Source organism: Phyllobates terribilis, unplaced genomic scaffold (genome assembly GCF_046119375.1).
Source record: "Phyllobates terribilis strain yellow unplaced genomic scaffold, ASM4611937v1 Scaffold_9__5_contigs__length_417890890, whole genome shotgun sequence".
NCBI lineage: Eukaryota > Metazoa > Chordata > Amphibia > Anura > Dendrobatidae > Phyllobates > Phyllobates terribilis.
The window spans coordinates 416,354,655-416,379,404 of NW_027362769.1; the positions used below are offsets into that span (position 1 = coordinate 416,354,655).

The window sequence follows — 24,750 nt, forward strand, 5'->3', positions numbered from 1 at the left end:
GATGACACTGGAGACTGATACCTTCTCCCAGGCATCCACGATCCACTTGCACATAGTGGCATAACTCGCCCGGCGTTGCCTCCCGGTGTTGGTGAATGTGTGGTCCCCTTCTGTCATCCAATGCTCCCATGCAGCTCTCAATTTAACTTTAAAAGACCTGTTGATGCCAATATCTAGTGGCTGGAGCTCCTTGGTTAATCCACCCGGAATGACGGCAAGCTCCGAATTAGTTTTCTTCACTTGGTCTTTGACAGCTTCGGTCAGATGGGCGCGCATAGAGTCACAGACCAATAGGGATGGGGATCTGTGAAAAAAGCCATCCGGTCTCCTGACGTAGACCTCCCTCAGCCACTCACTCATCTTCGCCTCGTCCATCCAGCCTTTTGGATTAGCCTTGATGATGACACCAGCAGGAAACTGTTCCTTTGGCAAAGTCTTCCTCTTGAAAATGACCATGGGTGGTAGTTTCTGGCCATTAGCCTGACAGCCGAGAACTACAGTGAAAGATGACTTCTCGTTTCCTGTGGTACGTATAGATACCGTACTGGTCCCTGTTTTCTCAACAGTACGTTTACGGGGATGTCAAAAGTGAGGGGGACCTCATCCATGTTAGTGATGTGTTCTGGTTGGATCTTCTTTTCATTTATTTTGGTTATACAGTAGGTGCGGAAAATGGCCAGCTTCTCTTCATAATCCTTTGGCAGTTGCTGGCAGACAGTAGTTCTGGTGCGGATAGAGAGATTACGCCTTTTCATAAAACGAAAGCACCATGAAGGACCTCCTCGAAAGTCCTTGATCTCCATGTCGCGTGCTATCACTGTGGCTTTTAGGCGAATAGAGACAGTCGAGACGCTTCTACCTGCGGCTCTTTGTTCGATAACCCACTGTTCTATTTTGTCCTCCAAATGTGGCCATCTTGCTTTGTTTCCTCGGAAACTCAGTTTGGTCTTCTTTCCCTGGCGTAGGGCATCTTCTTGTTTCCTCCACTTACGCACCATAGATTCATTTATGTTGAATTCTCTTGCAGCTGCTCTATTTCCATGCACTACTGCATGACTTATAGCTTTAAGCTTAAAATCTGCATCATAAGCATGTCTCTTAACAGGAGGCATTTATGGGGTAGTCGGTATAGAAACTTAAGCACGGGGCTCCTGCGCACAGAGCTGTATGTGTCACCGCGCTCAGTGAGGATCCTGACTACGGTGGCCGTACTGCTTAAGCCAGGTGCGGGTCCATATATAAGGCGCACCGGACTATAAGGCGCACTTTTGATTTCTGAGAAAATTCTGAGATTATATGTGCGCCTTATAGTCCGAAAAATACGGTAAGTCTCCACCGAACCCAAAAGCACCACAAATACTGGCTGGTGACGAGCTCATGCAGCCTTTATCTGTCCCTCACCCCCTCAAGATGGCTGGACCATCCTTGTAAATAAGCCATTGTACTTTGTGTCACCCCCACCTCATTGTAGATTGTAAGCTCTTACCAGCAGGGGCGTCATTATTTTTGCTGTAATTATTGTATTATCTTTAGCTGTTAATTATGACTGTTTGTCAGGAAAACACTTGGTCAGACCTTGCAGCCCTCTGGCGCCCCCTTATCCTGCTGGTCAAACACGGTATTGACCGAGGATAAGCACAGGCGCAGCTGCTCTAATTTATGTCGACTATTGCAGCACGTGATGTGACAGGACGTATATATACCACCAGCTCCTTCCAGGAAAGTATATATACCTCCGTCCAGCCACCCTCAAACCACAATATCACATAAATACTGGTATACTGCCATCACCGATCTCTTAACAGGTGGATCGGCTACCCATTAGGTAACATGAATTAGCGGGTGAGGAACGTGTTTGCTCGACATAGGACAAGAAGAACGAAGCTGGTAAATAATAATGATTTACTCCCAAAAGTGGGCAATGTCTACAAAAGATATACAAGATATTATGAGAGACAATTTACATATATGCATAAAAGTTATTAAAATAAAAGGGATAAGTAATAGCAAAACCTGCGCCACGAGGAGATGGTCTCAGATTCTCTGGAGGGGGGGGGGGAAATTAGGTGTGATTCTTCCATGCAGCGAGGAGTACATGTGTCTGACGTCCCTGGGTAAGAATGACTTAAAAATGGCCGTTCTGGTTTTTAGTAAGGGGCAAAAACTCTAGGAGACACCCATGTTGTTTACCTCAAATGGGGGCTCGGTTTTGTGAACCCACCCAGCTGCACACGACATAAAAATCTTTCATATTTCATATCTTGGTATGGGGGGGTCCCACATCCAAGATGGAGACATCATGTTTGCCGTCACCAGTATTCACGAAGATTGATATCAAATATGATATCTCTATGACGCTCAGAAGATCAGAACCCATTTCCTGGGTTTCCGGTGGTTTCTCAGTTATGCAAGATATACAGTCATAATTGGAAAAAGGTGAACATCCCAAAAATGTGGTCCCTGTGTTTGTGACAGTCATGTGCATTATTAAACTCGACATTAAAAGTTTGTACAGTTACACAATAGGATTGGAGGGAATTCCAGTTTAGACCAGAATGCTTGTATTTTTGGCCTAGTTTAAAAATGTTGGAAGGACAGCCAGAGATGTCTTCAATCTCCGCTCCCTGTCCGTTTAGAAGGGTCCTACATAGAACTCACTCTTGCTTCCCCCAAACAAGGAATTTTTATTACCGCATAAACCTCAGCCAAAGAACATTTTGCCTGACACTGTTGTATATGAACCTCTGAATTGTAAAGAGCTGTGGAATATGTTGGCGTTATATAAATAAAGAGTATTACTATTATCATCATCTTCTTGAAAAGCTTGGGCAGAAGAGATAGAGGAGGGAAAAGGTAATGTTCTGTCTCCACATAAGGCCATTGGAGGTGTAGCTGATAAGATGCTGTGAGATTTTTCTAACTATCCTAGATGGTGATGAGACAGGACGAGGCAGGCTCAGCTTCCGTAGACTCAGATGTAGAACCACAGCGTCGGTACAATTCAAGACTTGGTTTATTTAAACCTGGATCTAGAAACAATACTTATCGGTACAATACTGTAACTTTCTCTGAAGCTGCTGACGTCAGTTGCAGCTGGTCAGAAATTGATAACTTCACAAGCCCAGCAAGTTGCTCCCTGTCCCACAGCAACGTGGGCTATAAATGGCTGCCTAGAGAAAGTGACTCATGAACGTCCAGTTTGAACCAACTTAATTGGAACGAAAAAGAGCAAGTGGTAAACAAATACTGGCCAGCAGATGGCGGCATAGCAAGATAATACATTTAGCAGGTAACAAACAAATGCATAATAGATATTCTACAATATGCAACCAAACAGCTGAATAGTAATTCTATCTGGGGAAACAGCATAGGTGAGGCAGAGTGGATTGGGACCAAGGAATTGCCAAACCTGACAAATCTGAATACCTTTCAGTTTAGCCTTGATGCTATGAGATCGACATCCGGGTGCCCCATCGATGACAGATCTGCCTGAATAACTCCAGATGAAGAGCCCGTTCTCCTGCAGCTACTCGCTGGTGGCTTAGGAAGTCTTCTTCACAGAGGTCTGCCCCAAGTATGTGAACAGCCAAAATTACTGAAACTCTGTTCTCTGCCCACTCCAAAATCCCTGCAACCTCTGACAATGGCATGCAGACTCCGCGTCCCACTGTGATGACTGATACAGACCACCACAGTGGCATTGACCGACTGAACCCGAAGAGCAGACGCTGCAAATGGAATAGCGCGAAGCAGACGGCTCAGATCTCCAACACGGAGATTGTTCCAGGATCCCTGAATGGACATGTGGGGGAAAACTGCCCCTCATCCGAGGAGACTGGAGTCCGTTGTCAGGACCTGCCACTGATTAAGGTGAAAAGAATGGGGCCCTGGTTAACAGGGGTGACGTTAACCACCGTCTGAGAGACTGGAGGCCGTGAAGTGGAAGGTGAATGGGACGGTCCAGCGACTGCACAGACCTGTCCCAGCCGGCTACATAGGCACTCTTCAGGGGTCTAGCATGAAACTGTGTAAACCAAACCACCTTGAAAGTCGCCATCATCTTGCCTAGGACTCTCATGCTGAATCAGATGGACTCCTTCCCGAGCATGTCGGCGTCCAGATGGCGGACTGAAGGTCTAATCTCTTTTCCTAAAGGAGCAAGACTGACGCTTGAACGGTAGGTATCAACTATCATCCCCAGAAACTGCAGCTGCCGCGTCGGGCAGAGGACTACGTCCTGTTGACAATCCATCCGAAGAGAGCCAAGGAGTCTAGGACGACTTGAAGGCTCTCTAGATTCTGCAAATAGGAAGGTGCCTTGATGAGAATATCATCTAAGTAAGGAATCTCCGCCACCTCTCCGGTCTGGAGCAATGCCATGACTGGGGCTAGGACCTTCATAAAACACTCTGGGTGCTGTAGCTGAAGGAGCGGGCAACAAACTGGAAATAATCCTGGTTGACTGCAAAGCACAGGAACAGCTGATGAGCAGGAAAGAAGGGTATAAAACTGATATAAACTGACCGGCACATCCAAACTAGTGTGAACAGGAGCAAGATAGGACAACCAAGTCAATAAATTAAGAAGAAAAAATAGTGGCACTCTGAAATGCTAAACAATGAATTTAGAAAATTGGAACTGCGGTATTGCCATAGAAAATACATAAATGCTACTGTATATTTTGTAAATCTGAAACATTGAAAAATGGAACTGCAATATTGCTACAAAAAATGAAGGCACTTAGCGCATAAATTGGCCAATTCATGAGAGCCCAACAACCATCGACAAGGCGTACCTTATTGTTGGGAACTTATCCTGAATGATAGGTTCCCAGAGTGCAGCTATTTTTACTTAGATTTATTGACTCGTCGTCCCATCTCTCACCTGCTCACACTAGTCTGACTCGTCGTCCCATCTCTCACCTGCTCACACTAGTCTGACTCGTCGTCCCATCTCTCACCTGCTCACACTAGTCTGACTCGTCGTCTCATCTCTCACCTGCTCACACTAGTCTGACTAGTCCCATCTTTCACCTGCTCACACTAGTCTGACTCGTCGTCTCATCTCTCACCTGCTCACACTAGTCTGACTCATCGTCCCATCTCTCACCTGCTCACACTAGACTGACTCGTCGTCCCATCCTTCACCTGCTCACACTAGTCTGACTCGTCGTCCCATCCTTCACCTGCTCACACTAGTCTGACTCGTCGTCCCATCTCTCACCTGCTCACACTAGTCTGACTCGTCGTCCCATCTCTCACCTGCTCACGCTAGTCTGACTCGTCGTCCCATCTCTCACCTGCTCACGCTAGTCTGACTCGTCGTCCCATCTCTCACCTGCTCACGCTAGTCTGACTCGTCGTCTCATCTCTCACCTGCTCACGCTAGTCTGACTCGTCGTCCCATCTTTCACCTGCTCACACTAGTCTGACTCGTCGTCCCATCTCTCACCTGCTCACACTAGTCTGACTCGTCGTCTCATCTCTCACCTGCTCACACTAGTCTGACTCGTCGTCCCATCTCTCACCTGCTCACACTAGTCTGACTCGTCGTCTCATCTCTCACCTGTTCACACTAGTCTGAGTCGTCCCATCCTTCACCTGCTCACACTAGTCTGACTCGTCCCATCCTTCACCTGCTCACACTAGTCTGACTCGTCGTCTCATCTCTCACCTGCACACACTAGTCTGACTCGTCCCATCCTTCACCTGCTCACACTAGTCTGACTCGTCGTCCCATCTCTCACCTGCTCACACTAGTCTGACTCGTCGTCCCATCTTTCACTGCTCACACTAGTCTGACTCGTAGTCTCATCTTTCACCTGCTCACACTAGTCTGACTCGTCGTCTCATCTTTCACCTGCTCACACTAGTCTGACTCGTCGTCTCATCTCTCACCTGCTCACACTAGTCTGACTCGTCCCATCCTTCACCTGCTCACACTAGTCTGACTCGTCGTCCCATGTTTCACCTGCTCACACTAGTCTGACTCGTCGTCTCATCTCTCACCTGCTCACACTAGTCTGACTCGTCGTCCCATCTCTCACCTGCTCACACTAGTCTGACTCGTCCCATCCTTCACCTGCTCACACTAGTCTGACTCGTCGTCCCATCTCTCACCTGCTCACACTAGTCTGACTCGTCGTCCCATCTTTCACCTGCTCACACTAGTCTGACTCGTCGTCTCATCTCTCACCTGCTCACACTAGTCTGACTCGTCGTCCCATGTTTCACCTGCTCACACTAGTCTGACTCGTCGTCTCATCTTTCACCTGCTCACACTAGTCTGACTCGTCGTCCCATCTCTCACCTGCTCACACTAGTCTGACTCGTGGTCCCATCTCTCACCTGCTGTCCCGGGTGTGTCGCCACGAAGATCGTCACGATTACACAGCCTGACTTCTCGCAGCTGAGTTTTTGGTGCTGTGTGTTTTTCGGCAGTGAGGGAGTTAACTCTCTCTCTCTCTGTGCTAGACGAGGTCCAGCCTCGCCCAGCTGCAATCAATGCTGCTGTAGTGGGACTTCTTCAAATGCCTGCCGGTCTGTTAGGGAAGTGTCGGTGAAAGCATTTCATACAGACATACAGAGCGGATCGTGGTATTTGGAGTTCTGAGCTAAGTGTATTTGGTGTGATTTTTCCCTTCCTCGCTTTATCATTTATCTCCTTTCCCGTTGGTGTTCCCTCTGTTGTTGTGAGTAGTTTTTGTATGCAAGGTGGTTTTTGGTTTGACCCTTGTACTGTCTCGTTCGTCTAAGTACTGAGTGTTGGCATATTATTTCCTGTCCCCTATTGTTGTGATCGGGGTCCTTCTCAGGACTAGATTACTGAGGTGAAGGGATCCTCAGGAGGTAGGGGTTACGCTGGCGGCCTGGACCTCTGTACCTTTAACAGTACCTCCAGGTAGAGGGATTAGTCAGGGCCCCAGCTTAGGGTCAGCTTAGGCCCCTGACCTCCAGTACGCAGAGACAGCGTGACACCTGCTCACACTAGTCTGACTCGTCGTCCCATCTTTCACCTGCTCACACTAGTCTGACTCGTCGTCCCATCTATCACCTGCTCACACTAGTCTGACTCGTCGTCTCATCTTTCACCTGCTCACACTAGTCTGACTCGTCGTCCCATCTCTCACCTGCTCACACTAGTCTGACTCGTCCCATCCTTCACCTGCTCACACTAGTCTGACTCGTCGTCCCATCTCTCACCTGCTCACACTAGTCTGACTCGTCCCATCTCTCACCTGCTCACACTAGTCTGACTCGTCGTCCCATCTTTCACCTGCTCACACTAGTCTGACTCGTCGTCCCATCTTTCACCTGCTCACACTAGTCTGACTCGTCGTCCCATCTATCACCTGCTCACACTAGTCTGACTCGTCGTCTCATCTTTCACCTGCTCACACTAGTCTGACTCGTCGTCCCATCTCTCACCTGCTCACACTAGTCTGACTCGTCCCATCCTTCACCTGCTCACACTAGTCTGACTCGTCGTCTCATCTCTCACCTGCTCACACTAGTCTGACTCGTCGTCCCATCTCTCACCTGCTCACACTAGTCTGACTCGTCGTCCCATCTTTCACCTGCTCACACTAGTCTGACTCGCCGTCCCATCTCTCACCTACTCACACTAGTCTGACTCGTCGTCTTATCTCTCACCTGCTCACACTAGTCTGACTCGTCCCATCCTTCACCTGCTCACACTAGTCTGACTCGTCGTCTCATCCTTCACCTGCTCACACTAGTCTGACTCGTCGTCCCATCTTTCATCTGCTCACACTAGTCTGACTCGTCGTCCCATCTTTCACCTGCTCACACTAGACTGACTCGTCGTCCAATCTCTCACCTGCTCACACTAGTCTGACTCGTCGTCTCATCTTTCACCTGCTCACACTAGTCTGACTCGTCGTCTCATCTCTCACCTGCTCACACTAGTCTGACTCGTCGTCTCATCTCTCACCTGCTCACACTAGTCTGACTCGTCCCATCCTTCACCTGCTCACACTAGTCTGACTCGTCGTCCCATGTTTCACCTGCTCACACTAGTCTGACTCGTCGTCCCATCTTTCACCTGCTCACACTAGACTGACTCGTCGTCCAATCTCTCACCTGCTCACACTAGTCTGACTCGTCGTCTCATCTTTCACCTGCTCACACTAGTCTGACTCGTCGTCTCATCTTTCACCTGCTCACACTAGTCTGACTCGTCGTCTCATCTCTCACCTGCTCACACTAGTCTGACTCGTCCCATCCTTCACCTGCTCACACTAGTCTGACTCGTCGTCCCATGTTTCACCTGCTCACACTAGTCTGACTCGTCGTCTCATCTCTCACCTGCTCACACTAGTCTGACTCGTCGTCCCATCTCTCACCTGCTCACACTAGTCTGACTCGTCCCATCCTTCACCTGCTCACACTAGTCTGACTCGTCGTCCCATCTCTCACCTGCTCACACTAGTCTGACTCGTCGTCCCATCTTTCACCTGCTCACACTAGTCTGACTCGTCGTCTCATCTCTCACCTGCTCACACTAGTCTGACTCGTCGTCCCATGTTTCACCTGCTCACACTAGTCTGACTCGTCGTCTCATCTTTCACCTGCTCACACTAGTCTGACTCGTCGTCCCATCTCTCACCTGCTCACACTAGTCTGACTCGTCCCATCCTTCACCTGCTCACACTAGTCTGACTCGTCGTCCCATGTTTCACCTGCTCACACTAGTCTGACTCGTCGTCCCATCTTTCACCTGCTCACACTAGACTGACTCGTCGTCCAATCTCTCACCTGTTCACACTAGTCTGACTCGTCGTCTCATCTCTCACCTGTTCACACTAGTCTGACTCGTCCCATCTCTCACCTGCTCACACTAGTCTGACTCGTCGTCCCATCTTTCACCTGCTCACACTAGTCTGGATGTGCCGGTCAGCTTGCCTGTTTGTAGCAAACTCCTCCTGACCAGAGCACTCCTACTCCCATCATCCGTGGGTGGTTTTAATTAGCTGGATCCTTCCTGCCCTATTAATTATAGGCTTTTCAGTCCTGGAGGTGTGGTTCAGGATAAGTTCCCAACAATAAGGTACGCCTTGTTGATGGCTATTGGGCTCTCATGAATTTGCCGCTTTATGTGCCAAGTGCCTTCATTTTTTCTATAGCAGTATTGCAGTTCCATTTTTCAATATTTCATATTTACAATATATAGCATTCACGTATTTTCTATGGCAGTAATGCAGCTCTAATTTCCTAAATTCATTGTTTAGAATTTCAGAGAGTCCCTATTTTTTCTTGGACAGCTAGGTATATGAAGATACGTGGCCTGAATTGGGCCCGGGGGGGTTAGAAGAGTCAATATAGCAAGAAGGAATAGAGGTACAGAGAGATACATAAAATGCATGTACACTAATGCCAGAAGCCTCAACAACAAAATGGAGGAATTAGAATTAATTTTGTTGGAAAATAATTATGACATGGTGGGGATATCTGAGACGTGGCCGGACGAGAGCCATGACATTTACAGGGCTATAGTCTGTTCAGAAATGACCGTACAAACAAGCGAGGGGGGGTGTTTATATGTAAAATCATCCTTAAAACCTGTCTTGCGGGAGGATATAGGTGAAGCTAATGAAAATGTAGAGTCCCTGTGGGTGAAGATAAGGGGAGGCGGAAAAATAATAAATTACTGATAGGGGTTTGTTATAAGTCTCCAAAAATAATGGAAGTAGCGGAGAATATCCTCGTAAAGCAAATAGATGAAGCAGCGACTCAAGGAGAAGTCATTATTATGGGGGACTTCAACTACCCTGAAATACATTGAGGGACAGAAACCTGTAGTTCAAGCAAAGGTAATAGGTTACTGACAACTATGAGAGACAATTACCTTTCACAACTGGTTCAGGACCCAACAAGAAGGGGGGCACTGCTAGACCTAATATTAACCAACGGGCCAGACCGCATATCAAATATACGAGTTGGGGGTCACTTGGGTAATAGTGATCACAAAATAATAAGCTTTCATGTAACCTTTAATAAGAAGTGTAGTAGAGGGGTTACAAGGACACTAAACTTCAGTAAGGCAAATTTCCAACGGTTAAGAGATGATCTTAGTGCAATAAACTGGGACGATATCCTGAGACATAAAGCTGCACAAAGCAAATGGGAGACATTTATTAACATCCTGAATAGGACCTGTGCACAATATATACCCTATGGGAATATACATGATAGAAATAGGAGGAAACCACTATGGCTAAATAGAGCTGTAAGGGGCGCAATAAGTGACAAAAAGAAAGCATTTAAAGAACTAAAGCAAGTAGGTAGTTATGAGGCATTAAATAAATATAGAAAATTAAATAAATTCTGTAAAAAACAAATCAAGGCAGCAAAGATTGAGGCAGAGAGAATCATTGCCAGAGAAAGTAAAAATAACCCCAAAATATTCTTTAACTACATAAATAGTAAAAAACTAAAAAATGATAGTGTTGGCCCCCTTAAAAATAGTCTGGGTGAAATGGTGGATGAGGATGAGGAAAAAGCCAATATGATCAATGATTTTTTTTTTCAACCGTATTTACACAAGAAAATCGCATGACAGAAAACATGATCAGTGATAACAAAAATTCTCCATTAAATGTCACTTGCATAACCCAGCAGGAAGTACGGCGGCGTCTAAAAATCACTAAAGGTGACAAATCCCCGGGCCCGGAAGGGATACACCAGCGAGTACTGCAGGAATTAAGTAACGTCATAGATAGACCATTATTTTTAATCTTTAAAGATTCCATAATAACAGGGTCTGTACCCCAGGACTGGCGTATAGCAAATGTGGTGCCAATATTCAAAAAGGGGACAAAAACTGAACTTGGAAATTCTAGGCCGGTAAGCTTAACCTCTACTGTGGGTAAAATCCTGGAGGGTTTCCTAAGAGATGCTATACTAGAGTATCTGAAGAAGAAGAACCTCATGACCCAATATCAACATGGGTTTACGAGGGACCGTTCCCCCAATATCAACATGGGTTTACGAGGGACGGTTCCTGTCAAACTAATCTGATCAGTTTTTATGAGGAGACAAGTTCTGGACTGGACCAAGGAAATGCAGTGGATGTTGTGTATATGGACTTTTCAAAAGCTTTTGATCCGGTTCCACACAAAAGGTTGATGCATAAAATGAGAACAATGGGGAGAGGGGAAAATATATGTAAGTGGGTTAAGAATTGGCTCAGTGATAGGAAACAAAGGGTGGTTATTAATGGAAAACACTCAGACTGGGTCTCAGGTAACAGTGGGGTACCACAGGGGTCAGTATTGGGGTACCACAGGGGTCAGTATTGGGCCCCCTTCTTTTTAACATATTTATTAATGACCTTGTAGGGGGCATACAGAGTAATATATCAGTATTTGCAGATGACACTAAACTCTGCAGGGTAATCAATACAGAGGAGGACAATTTTATATTACAGGAGGATCTATGTAAACTAGAAGCTTGGGCTGATAAATGGCAAATGAGCTTTAATGGGGATAAATGTAAGGTAATGCACTTGGGCTGAGGAAATAAAATGTATAATTATATGCTTAATTGTAAAACACTGGGCAAAACTGTAACTGAAAAAGACCTGGGTGTATTGGTGGATGACAAGCTCACGTTTAGTGGCCAGTGTCAGGCAGCTGCTGCAAAGGCAAATGAAATAATGTGATGCATTAAAAGAGGCATAAATGCTGATGAGGAGAAGATAATTTACCTCTATACAAGTCACTAGTGCGACCACACTTAGAATACTGTGTACAGTTCTGGTCTCCGGTGTATAAGAAAGACATAGCTGAACTAGAGCGGGTGCAGAGAAGAGCGATAAAGCTTATTAGAGGACTGGGGGGTCTGCAATACCAAGACAGGTTATTAGAGGACTGGGGGGTCTGCAATACCAAGACAGGTTATTAGAGGACTGGGGGGGTCTGCAATACCAAGACAGGTTATTAGAGGACTGGGGGGTCCGCAATACCAAGACAGGTTATTAGAGGACTGGGGGGGTCTGCAATACCAAGACAGGTTATTAGAGGACTGGGGGGTCTGCAATACCAAGACAGGTTATTAGAGGACTGGGGGGTCTGCAATACCAAGACAGGTTATTAGAGGACTGGGGGGGTCTGCAATACCAAGACAGGTTATTAGAGGACTGGGGGGGTCTGCAATACCAAGACAGGTTATTAGAGGACTGGGGGGGTCTGCAATACCAAGACAGGTTATTAGAGGACTGGGGGGTCTGCAATACCAAGAGAGGTTATTAGAGGACTGGGGGTCTGCAATACCAAGAGAGGTTATTAGAGGACTGGGGGGGGGGGGATCTTCAATACCAAGACAGGTTATTAGAGGACTGGGGGGTCTGCAATACCAAGACAGGTTATTAGAGGACTGGGGGGTCTGCAATACCAAGACAGGTTATTAGAGGACTGGGGGGGTCTGCAATACCAAGACAGGTTATTAGAGGACTGGGGGGGTCTGCAATACCAAGACAGGTTATTAGAGGACTGGGGGGGTCTGCAATACCAAGACAGGTTATTAGAGGACTGGGGGGGTCTGCAATACCAAGACAGGTTATTAGAGGACTGGGGGGGTCTGCAATACCAAGACAGGTTATTAGAGGACTGGGGGGGGTCTTCAATACCAAGACAGGTTATTAGAGGACGGGAGGGGTCTGCAATACCAAAACAGGTTATTACACTTGGGGTTATTTAGTTTAGGGGGGGATCTTATTACTATGTACAAGTATATGAGGGGACAGTACAAAGACCTTTCTACTGATCTTTTTACTCTGAGGCTTGAGACGGGGACAAGGGGGCATCTTCTACGTCTGGAGGAAAGAAGGTTTAATCATAATCACAGACGCGGATTCTTTACTGTAAGAGCAGTGAGACTATGGAGCTCTCTACCGCATGATGTTGTAATGAGGGATTCACTACTAACATGTAAGAAGGGCCTGGACGCCTTTCCTGAAAAGTATAATATTACAGGTTATATATACTAGATTCCTCAATAGGGCGTTGATCCAGGGAACTAGTCTGATTGTCATATGGAGTCGGGAAGGAATTTTTTCCCCAATGTGGAGCTTAGTGTTTGCCACATGGCTTTTTTTTGCCTTCCTCTGGATCAACATGTTAGGCTATGGGGTGAACTAGATGGACTTAGTCTTCCTTCAACCTTATAAACCATGTTACTATGTCTGAATGTCTATGAGGACAGGAGCTTGCAGGCCCCATGGATGCAGTGAGTGAGCAGGGAGACTCCATCCATCATTCCTTCAGTCGTCTTCGATCCAGAACGGGACAAGCGGAGGAGTCTTTTATTGCGGAGACACGCGGAGGAGTCTTTTATTGCGGAGACACGCGGAGGAGTCTTTTATTGCGGAGACACGCGGAGGAGTCTTTTATTGCGGAGACACGCGGAGGAGTCTTTTATTGCGGAGACACGCGGAGGAGTCTTTTATTGCGGAGACACGCGGAGGAGTCTTTTATTGCGGAGACATGCGGAGGCCAATCATGAAAGCATGAAGGACCCAGGAACCGCGTCCAAAACGCGTCGTCACTGCACTTACCAGATTACCTTCCATCACCTCCTATTGTGGACAGGTCATTTTAAGATTTTTTTTTGAATAAATTCAAGTTTTTATCGGAGCTGGAAAAAAAATCCTTTTTTTATTGTACACTTTGCGTCCAAGTTAGGACGTCTTCCATGCTCCTATAATACAACTGCAAACAGGGGAGCAGGCACACACCGACGCTTATGCTGGAAGATCGAGGGGACAATGGGATCTGAAAAATCCATTCCCATAGCGAATATATTTTATTCTGTAACCCGAGGAGATGAGCTCTCTGACCCAGCCATTGCGGGTCACCCCAGCCATGCATCCTACAAGAGGAGGAGACGGCCAACCACCGGGAAGGAATCCCTAAGTGGACCCTGAAGGCATCCTGAGGGTGTGAGCCTAAAATATGCTCTTCTCCTTCAGCCTTAGGAGACGAGACTTAACCTGATGGTTGGAACTGTCTGGAAATTGGCGAAAAGGGCGAAACAGAAGAGCCCCGCATCTGCGAAAAGAACGGAGTCACTCTTCTTCTTGACCAGCCAAAGAAACACAAACATTCAAAAGGCAACACAAACACAATAGCGTATTTCTCTTGGCTTAACAAATCTCAATGTCTAGCTAATTAAGACTAGAAGCGGTATCGTCACAGCCCCCCCGAGCTTTGAGACTAAGAATGCCAGATAACCAGACTAATACTCACAGCCTGAGCAGCACAATCTGCGGGAGATAATACCTGCCTACCTGACAGATCCGATCCGCGGCCTCCGCCAATCCCACCCCACCATAAGAGCTTAGCCCAAGCACTAACTCTTTAAGACACAGATACGTCCGTCTGCAGGATCTCTCAGGGCCACCACCTAGGAGAGAGGAAGGGTGGTGGATCGGGACAAATGAGATTCGGGCGGACTGGACCGGTATGCAACCAGCTCTGTTGGGAAGGGGTACAACACCGCCATGCGGCTACACTTCAGAAACCGTTTGTCTGAGAGAGCGTGAGAGAGGTGTGGAGGAGGGCACGGTATACCGATGGCCGAGAGAGCGTGAGGTGTGGAGGAGGGCGCCGTATACTGACGGCCGAGAGCGCGCGAGATGTGGAGGAGGGCGCCGTATACCGACGGCCAAGAGAGCGCGAGGTGTGGAGGAGGGCGCCGTATACCGACGGCCAAGAGAGCGCGCGCAAGGTGTGGAGGAGGGCGCCGTATACAGACGGCCAAGAGAGAGCGAGGTGTGGAGGAGGGCGCCGTATACCGACGGCCAAGAGAGCGCGCGCAAGGTGTGGAGGAGGGCGCCGTATACCGACGGCCAAGAGAGCGCGCGCAAGGTGTGGAGGAGGGCGCCGTATACCGACGGCCAAGAGAGCGCGCGCAAGGTGTGGAGGAGGGCGCCGTATACCGACGGCCGAGAGAGCGCGAGGTGTGGAGGAGGGCGCCATATACCGACGGCCGAGAGAGCACGAGGTGTGGAGGAGGGCGCCGTATACCGACAGCCGAGAGAGCGCGAGGTGTGGAGGAGGGCGCCGTATACCGAGAGAGCGTGAGGTGTGGAGGAGGGCGCCGTATACCGACGGCCGAGAGAGCGCGAGGTGTGGAGGAGGGCGCCGTATACCGACGGCCAAGAGAGCGCGCGCAAGGTGTGGAGGAGGGCGCCGTATACCGACGGCCAAGAGAGCGCGCGCAAGGTGTGGAGGAGGGCGCCGTATACCGACAGCCGAGAGAGAGCGAGGTGTGGAGGAGGGCGCCGTATACAGACGGCCGAGAGAGAGCGAGGTGTGGAGGAGGGCGCCGTATACCGACGGCCGAGAGAGAGCGAGGTGTGGAGGAGGGCGCCGTATACCGACGGCCGAGAGAGCGCGAGGTGTGGAGGAGGGCGCCGTATACCGACGGCCGAGAGAGCGCGAGGCGTGGAGGAGGGCGCCGTATACAGACGGCCGAGAGAGCGCGAGGCGTGGAGGAGGGCGCCGTATACAGACGGCCGAGAGAGCGCGAGGCGTGGAGGAGGGCGCCGTATACAGACGGCCGAGAGAGCGCGAGGCGTGGAGGAGGGCGCCGTATACAGACGGCCGAGAGAGCGCGAGGTGTGGAGGAGGGCGCCGTATACCGACGGCCGAGAGAGAGCGAGGTGTGGAGGAGGGCGCCGTATACCGACGGCCGAGAGAGCGCGAGGCGTGGAGGAGGGCGCCGTATACAGACGGCCGAGAGAGCGCGAGGTGTGGAGGAGGGCGCCGTATACAGACGGCCGAGAGAGAGCGAGGTGTGGAGGAGGGCGCTGTATACCGATGGCCGAGAGAGCGCGAGGTGTGGAGGAGGGCGCCGTATACCGACGGCCGAGAAAGCGCAAGGTGTGGAGGAGGGCGCATGTAGTCATGCCCACCTTATGCGATTAATGTGCGGATGGTACCCGGGTCTGGAGAACATGAGACTCTCCTCCAGAGCCGGGTACCATAGTACCTGTTAAAAAAAGAATCAGAACGTAAAAAGTAACCTTATAATCACCTTTCCATGGCCCCCGCTCTACTGCCGGCATTGCTGCTGGGTCCGTGGTGGGTACCGGTAATGTAAAAGGACGTTGGTGGTCGCGTGACCTGTCACATAACCGCTGACGTCATGGAAGGTCCTTTTACATTACCGGTACCGGTACCCGCCACGAAGCCAGCAGCAACGCCGGGAGCAGAGCAGGGGCCATCGAAAGGTTATTTTTTACGCTCTGATTCTTTAACATTATATTGGTCACACAATATAAATCTATGCCGGTTGCATGGATTTATATTGTGTGATCAACTTTCAAGCACTTTTCCAAGTGATGCTAAAATCGCTTGGAAAAAGAGCTTGACAAACGCTTGTCCCTGGCAGAAAAAATGCATGTACAATCCGCACGCACAATCCGCACGCACAACCCGCACGCGTTTTTCTGCCAGGGAGATGCAGAAACGCTCAGGAAAAATCTGCAGCATTTCTGCATTTTGGGCACTTAGCCTGAAGGTCATGGCACTGCCAAATCTGCTGCCCTCCCGGATCACAGATTCGCTCACCTCTCTCTCGGTCTCGCAACTGTCCAGCATCCGCACAATATTGGGGTGTCGCAGGTCTCTCATGATCTGGATCTCTCGCTTCAGGCCTCTCAGCTCTTTCTCAGAGCGCCCGACCTTAGGGATGAACTTCAAGGCCACGACCTGCGCAAGGGAAGGAGCGGACATTAAAAAAAAGAGCCCAATGGGGCACATACGCAGTACAACAAGCAAGGACTACCAGCAAAATATTCCGTTCTTGGGGTGATTGGAGGCCAAAAGGCAGTGAACAACATGGCGTGTATTATGGCATCCAAAGAGTTCAATTTTGGTCTCAACTTACCAGACTATATTCTCCCCGCATACAGGCCATGGAGGGTGCATGGCGAGCGTGCATACAGGCCATGGAGGGTGCATGGCGAGCGTGCATACAGGCCATGGAGGGTGCGTGGCGAGGGTGCATACAGGCCATGGAGGGTGCGTGGCGAGGGTGCATACAGGCCATGGAGGGTGCGTGGCGAGGGTGCATACAGGCCATGGAGGGTGCGTGGCGAGGGTGCATACAGGCCATGGAGGGTGCGTGGCGAGGGTGCATACAGGCCATGGAGGGTGCGTGGCGAGGGTGCATACAGGCCATGGAGGGTGCGTGGCGAGCGTGCATACAGGCCATGGAGGGTGCGTGGCGAGCGTGCATACAGGCCATGGAGGGTGCGTGAATTACTTATTTTCTTTGAAACAGTTGAACTTGCTGTCGTGGCCGGTTTATGGGGGAATCTTGCGGGGAGCACCGGGTTGTGGCCGATTTATGGGGAAATCTTGCGGGGAGCACCGGGTTGTGGCCAATTTATGGGGAAATCTTGCGGGGAGCACCGGGTTGTGGCTGGTGTATGGTGAAATCTTGCGGGGAGCACTGGGTTGTGGCTGGTGTATGGTGAAATCTTGCGGGGAGCACTGGGTTGTGGCTGGTGTATGGTGAAATCTTGTGGGGAGCACCGGGTTGTGGCTGGTGTATGGGAAAATCTTGCGGGGAGCATTGGAAAGTGGCCGGTTTATGGGGAATGAAGTTCTTTCCACTTCTGGATTATCACCCCAGCAGAGCTAACTGGAGCTTTCAGTAGTCTAGAAATTCTTCTGTAACCAATGCCATCAGGGTATTTAAGAACAATAAGGTTGCAAAGGTCTTGAGGCAGCTCAGTGGTGTTGCCCATCATGAGATGTCTCTTGTGTGGCCCCTTGGTAATGAGACATCTTTTTATCGACCATCAGGTGAACCCGCTGATATTATTGGTCACTAAGCGGCAGGATTGCTTTCTAATTACCGATAGATCTCAGCCGGTGTCAGGACTTTTCACTCCTCTCTTTCTTCAGGAGGTCAGTACTTTACCCTTTGTCATTTCTCATTATTACACATAATTTATGGACATCTATGGTGATTTCTTTGCCTGTGTGGATTGGACAGGTTGTTAGGGTTAGAGAATCCCTGAGGAGAATTTCAAGTCAAGGGCACCTTTACAAATAGATTTACTTAGAAAAGTGGTGCCATGTTCAATCCTTATTTCCTCCACTTTATACAGCCAGTATACAGTATATAGGATATACCACCTCTCCGCTGTGTTTTCTTCTGCCTTTATAGACTCGGCCAAAAGACCCTTCTCCGATCAGTTCCAATACGTGATACCTCTCCATACTGCAAAAATACAGAGAAGGAAACCCATCAGCCACTGCCAGTGAGCGGATCCACCCACCGTGTAACACATACGTGTACTACGGGCCCCTCCAGACAGCAGAGCACACGGCCCCCGCCCCACCAACACCCCTAATAAATATGTACAATGGGCCCCTCCAGACAGCAGAGCACACGGCCCCCACCCCTAATATATATGTACAACGGCCGCCGCCACCAACACCTCTAATATATAATATATATGTACAGTACAGACCAAAAGTTTGGACACACCTTCTCATTTAAAGATTTTTCTGCATTTTCATGACTATGAAAATTGTACATTCACACTGAAGGCATCAAAACTATGAATTACCACATGTGGAATTATATACTTAACAAAAAAGTGTGAAACAGCTGAAAATATGTCTTATATTCTAGGTTCTTCAAAGTAGCCACCTTCTGCTTTGATGACTGCTTTGCACACTCTTGGCATTCTCTTGATGAGCTTCAAGAGGTAGTCACCGGAAATGGTCTTCACTTCACAGGTGAGCCCTGTCAGGTTTAATAAGTGGGATTTCTTGCCTTATAAATGGGATTGGGACCATCAGTTGTGTTGTGCAGAAGTCTGGTGGATACACAGCTGATAGTCCTACTGAATAGACTGTTAGAATTAGTATTATGGCAAGAAAAAAGCAGCTAAGTAAAGAAAAACGAGTGGCCATCATTACTTTAAGAAATGAAGGTCAGTCAGTGCGAAAAATTGGGCAAACTTTGAAAGTGTCCCCAAGTGCAGTTGCAAAATCCATCAAGCGCTACAAAGAAACTGGCTCACATGAGGACCGCCCCAGGAAAGGAAGACCAAGAGTCACCTCTGCTTCTGAGGATAAGTTTATCCGAGTCACCAGCCTCAGAAATCGCAGGTTAACCGCAGCTCAGATTAGAGACCAGGTCAATGCCACACAGAGTTCTAGCAGCAGACACATCTCTACAACAACTGTTAAGAGGAGACTTTGTGCAGCAGGCCTTCATGGTAAAATAGCTGCTAGGAAACCACTGCTAAGGACAGGCAACAAGCAGAAGAGACTTGTTTGGGCTAAATAACACAAGGAATGGACATTAGACCAGTGGAAATCTGTGCTTTGGTCTGATGAGTCCAAATTTGAGATCTTTGGTTCCAACCACCGTGTCTTTGTGCGACGCAGAAAAGGTGAACGGATGGACTCTACATGCCTGGTTCCCACCGTGAAGCATGGAGGAGGAGGTGTGATGGTGTGGGGGGCTTTGCTGGTGACACTGTTGGGGATTTATTCAAAATTGAAGGCATACTGAACCGGCATGGCTACCACAGCATCTTGCAGCGGCATGCTATTCCAATTGGTTTGCGTTTAGTTGAACCATCATTTATTTTTCAACAGGACAATGAACCCAAACACACCTCCAGGCTGTGTAAGGGCTATTTGACCAAGAAGGAGAGTGATGGGGGGCTACGCCAGATGACCTGGCCTCCACAGTCACCAGACCTGAACCCAATCGAGATGGTTTGGGGTGAGCTGGACCGCAGAGTGAAGGCAAAAGGGCCAACAAGTGCTAAGCATTTCTGGGAACTCCTTCAAGATTGTTGGAAGACCATTTCCGGTGACTACCTCGTGAAGCTCATCAAGAGAATGCCAAGAGTGTGCAAAGCAGTCATCAAAGCAAAAGGTGGCTACTGTGAAGAACCTAGAATATAAGACATATTTTCAGTTGTTTCACACTTTTTTGTTAAGTATATAATTCCACATGTGGTAATTCATAGTTTTGATGCCTTCAGTGTGAATGTACAATTTTCATAGTCATGAAAATACAGAAAAATCTTTAAATGAGAAGGTGTGTCCAAACTTTAGGTCTGTACTGTATGTATATATATATATATATATATATATATATATATATATATATATATATATATATATATATATATATATATATATATATATATATATATATATATATATATATATATATATATATATCCCATAAGTAAGTAATGTTATGGGGGTATCGCCGCGTCTGTAACAACCTGACCTATAAAACTGTACAACTAGTTAACCCCTTTAGTGAACACAGTAAAAAAAAAAAAAAAAAAGAAACATAAAACAATGCTTTATCATCATACCGCCAAACAAAAAATGGAATAAAGCGCGATGAAAAAGACGAATATAAATAAAAATGATATCGCTGAAAACGTCATCTTGTCCCACAAAAAACAAGCCGCCATACAGCTCCATCAGCAGAAAAATAAAAAAGTTATAGCGCTCAGAATAAAGCGATGCAAAAACAATTATTTTTTCAAAAAATAGTTTTTATTCTGTAAATGTGCCAAAATATAAATGATATTAATGTATCGCTGTAAAAGTAATGACCAGAAGAATAAAGCTGCTTCATCAATTTTACCACACGCAGAACGGCATAAAAAAATAATTCCTCAATTGTTGGTTTTTGTTCATTCTGCCTCGCAAAAATCAGAATATAAAGCGATCAAAAAATGTCACGTGCCTGAAAATGGCCCCAATAAAAACGTCAACTCATCCCGCAAAAAACAAGCCGTCACATGACTGTCTGCCAAAATATAGAAAAATTATAGCTCTCAAAATATGGCGATGCAAAAACTAGTCTCATCAAAAAAAAAAAGCATCTCTTAGTGTGTGACAGCTGTCAGTCATAAAACCCCGATATAAATCTGGTATCTCTGTAATTGCTCCGATTGCCTGCCATGCACGAGCGACCCTCACTTGTTTTTTTGGGTGTCTAATAACCGTGAAACATCCGGGCGGGGACTCGAGCATGTCACTTGAGCACCCGCCATACATGGTCCATACCTGAGTACCCGATGTAAACTCAATAGCGAGCACTTGCGCTCAAGACTAATGACAACTTATTCAATATGATGACCTAATGTTATCAAATTCTGTGTCGTACCTCTGGGTTCAAAATGTTCATTATAGCCCTTGATAAAATCCTTGAGGGGTCTAGTTTCCAAAATGGTGTCACTTGTGGGGGGTTTCCACTGTTTAGGCGCATCAGGGGCTCTCCAAATGCAACATGGCGTCCGCTAATTATTCAAACAAATTTTACATTCAAAAAGTCTAATGGCGCTCCTTCCCTTCCGAGCCCTGCCGTGCGCCGAAACAGTGGTTTTCCACCACATATGGGGTATTGGCGTACTCAGGAGGAAATGCACAACAAATTTTGGGGTACATTATTTAATGATACCCTTGCGAAAATAAAAAAAAATGGGGTCTAAAGTTACATTTTTGTGAAAAAAAATAAATGTTCATTATTTGCTTCCACATAACAAAAATTTCTGTGAAGAACCTGAAGGGTTAATAAAGTTCTTGAATGTGGTTTTGAGCACCTTGAGGGGTGCAGTTTTTAGAATGGTGTCACTTTTGGGTATTTTCTGTCATAAAGGCCCCTCAAAGTCACGTCAGATGTGATTTGGTCCCTAAAAAATGGTTTTGTAAATTTTGTTGGAAAAATGAGAAATCGCTGGTCAACTTTTAACCCTTTTAGCTCCATAAGAAAAAAAAATTTGGCTCCAAAATTATGATGATGTAAAGTAGACATGTGGGAAATGTTATTTATTAAGTATTTTGTGTGACATCTCTCTAGTTTAAGAGCATGGAAATTCAAAGTTTCAAAATTGCAAAATTTTCGCCAAATTTCCATTTTTTTCACAAAAAACGCAAGTGATATCAAAGAAATGTTACCACAATTATAAAGTACAATATGTCACAAAAAACAACCTCAGAATCAGGGGGATCTGCTGAAGCTCCAGAGTAATTACTTCATAAAGTGACAGTGGTCAGAATTGTAAAAATTGGCCTGGTCATTAACGTGCAAACCACCCTCGGGGGTAACGGGGTTAATCCCATAGAAAACTTATGGAGGGAGGTGAAGCTCCGAGTTGCCAAGCGATAGCCTCAAAATCTGAATGATTTAGAGATGATCTGTAAAGAGGAGTGGACCAAAACTCCTCCTGACATGTGCACAACCCTCATCATCAACTACAAACAACCTCTGACTGCTGTGCTGCCAACAAGGGGCCACCAAGTATTGAGTTGTTTGCCAGAGGGATCAAATACTTATTTCTCACTGCAAAATGCAACATTTTTTTATCTAATTTATACAATGTGATTTTCATGATTTTTTTGGGATATTTTATCTCTCAGTCTTAAAATTAACGACTGTTCATGTCTTTGTCAGTGGGCAAACTTACAAAAACAGCAAGGGATCAAATACTTATTTCCCCCACTGTATGTACAACAGGACCCCCCAAACAGCAGAGCACACGGCCCCGCCAACACCTCTAATATATATCTACAACAGGACCCCCCCAAACAGCAGAGCACACGCCCCCCCAACACCCCTAATATATATGTACAACAGGACCCCCAAACAGCAGAGCACACACACGCCCCCGCCCCACCAACACCCCTAATATATATGTACAAGACCCCCCCAAAGAGCAGAGCACACGGCCCCCCAACACCCCTAATATATATGTAAAACAGACCCCCCCAAACAGCAGAGCACACGCCCCCCCCAACACCCCTGATATATATGTACAACAGGACCCCCCCAAACAGCAGAGCACACGCCCCCCAACACCCCTAATATATATGTACAACAGGACCCCCATACAGCAGAGCACACGGCCCCCCCAACACCCCTAATATATATGTACAAGACCCCCCCAAACAGCAGAGCACACGGCCCCCAACACCCCTAATATATATGTACAACAGGACCCCCAAACAGCAGAGCACACGCCCCGCCCCACCAACACCCCTAATATATATGTACAAGACCCCCCCAAACAGCAGAGCACACGGCCCCCCAACACCCCTAATATATATGTAAAACAGACCCCCCCAAACAGCAGAGAACACGCCCCCCCAACACCCCTAATATATATGTACAACAGGACCCCCCCAAACAGCAGAGCACACGCCCCCCCAACACCCCTAATATATATGTAAAACAGACCCCCCCAAACAGCAGAGCACACGCCCCCCCCAACACCCCTAATATATATGTACAACAGGACCCCCCCAAACAGCAGAGAACACGCCCCCCCAACACCCCTAATATATATGTACAACAGGACCCCCATACAGCAGAGCACACGGCCCCCCCAACACCCCTAATATATATGTACAACAGGACCCCCATACAGCAGAGCACACGGCCCCCCCAACACCCCTGATATATATGTAAAACAGACCCCCCCAAACAGCAGAGCACACGGCCCCCCCAACACCCCTGATATATATGTAAAACAGACCCCCCCAAACAGCAGAGCACACGGCCCCCCCAACACCCCTGATATATATGTAAAACAGAACCCCCCAAACAGCAGAGCACACGGCCCCTCAACACCCCTGATATATATGTACAACAGGACCCCCCCAAACAGCAGAGCACACGCCCCCCCAACACCCCTGATATATATGTACAACAGGACCCCCCCAAACAGCAGAGCACACGCCCCCCCAACACCCCTGATATATATGTACAACAGGACCCCCCAAACAACAGAGCACACAGCCCCCCCAACACCCCTGATATATATGTACAACAGGACCCCCCAAACAACAGAGCACACAGCCCCCCCAACACCCCTGATATATATGTACAACAGGACCCCCCAAACAGCAGAGCACACAGCCCCCCCAACACCCCTGATATATATGTACAACAGGACCCCCCAAACAGCAGAGCACACAGCCCCCCCAACACCCCTGATATATATGTACAACAGGACCCCCAAACAGCAGAGCACACGCCCCCCCAACACCCCTAATATATATGTACAACAGGACCCCCCCAAACAGCAGAGCACACGCGAGTATACACAGGGAGAGGGGGGGGGGGGGAGAACACGCGAGTATACACAGGGAGGGGGGGGGGGGAACACGCGAGTATACACAGGGAGGGGGGGGGAGAACACGCGAGTATACACAGGGAGGGGGGGGGGAGAACACGCGAGTATACACAGGGAGGGGGGGGGGGGGAGCACACGCGAGTATACACAGGGAGGGGGGGGGGAGCACACGCGAGTATACACAGGGAGGGGGGGGGAGCGCACGGGAGTATACACAGGGAGGGGGGGGGAGCGCACGGGAGTATATACAGGGAGGGGGGGGAGCGCACGGGAGTATATACAGGGGGGGCACACGGGAGTATATACAGGGGGGGGCACACGAGAGTATATACAGGGGGGGGCACACGAGAGTATATACAGGGGGGGGCACACGGGAGTATATACAGGGAGGGGGAGCACACAGGAGTATATAAAGGGAGGGGGAGCACACAGGAGTATATACAGGGAGGGGGAGCACACAGGAGTATATACAGGGAGGGGGGGGAGCGCACGGGAGTATATACAGGGAGGGGGGGGAGCGCACGGGAGTATATACAGGGGGGGCACACGGGAGTATATACAGGGGGGGGCACACGAGAGAATATACAG

At 48.1% G+C, this 24,750-nt stretch overlaps 1 protein-coding gene across 1 annotated transcript in view; it reads right to left on the bottom strand.

Annotated features, from left to right (window-relative positions):
- STK36 (serine/threonine kinase 36) overlaps positions 1-18,256 on the bottom strand; it is a 216,797-nt gene extending 198,541 nt beyond the window's left edge. The window contains exons 1-2 of the mRNA XM_073649070.1: positions 18,173-18,256; positions 16,595-16,735 (exon numbers count right to left, since the gene is read on the bottom strand). Of these exons, the coding sequence (XP_073505171.1) occupies positions 16,595-16,735; positions 18,173-18,256 (225 nt within the window). The remainder of the gene's footprint in view (positions 1-16,594; positions 16,736-18,172) is intronic.
- Between the last annotated feature and the right edge of the window lie 6,494 nt (positions 18,257-24,750).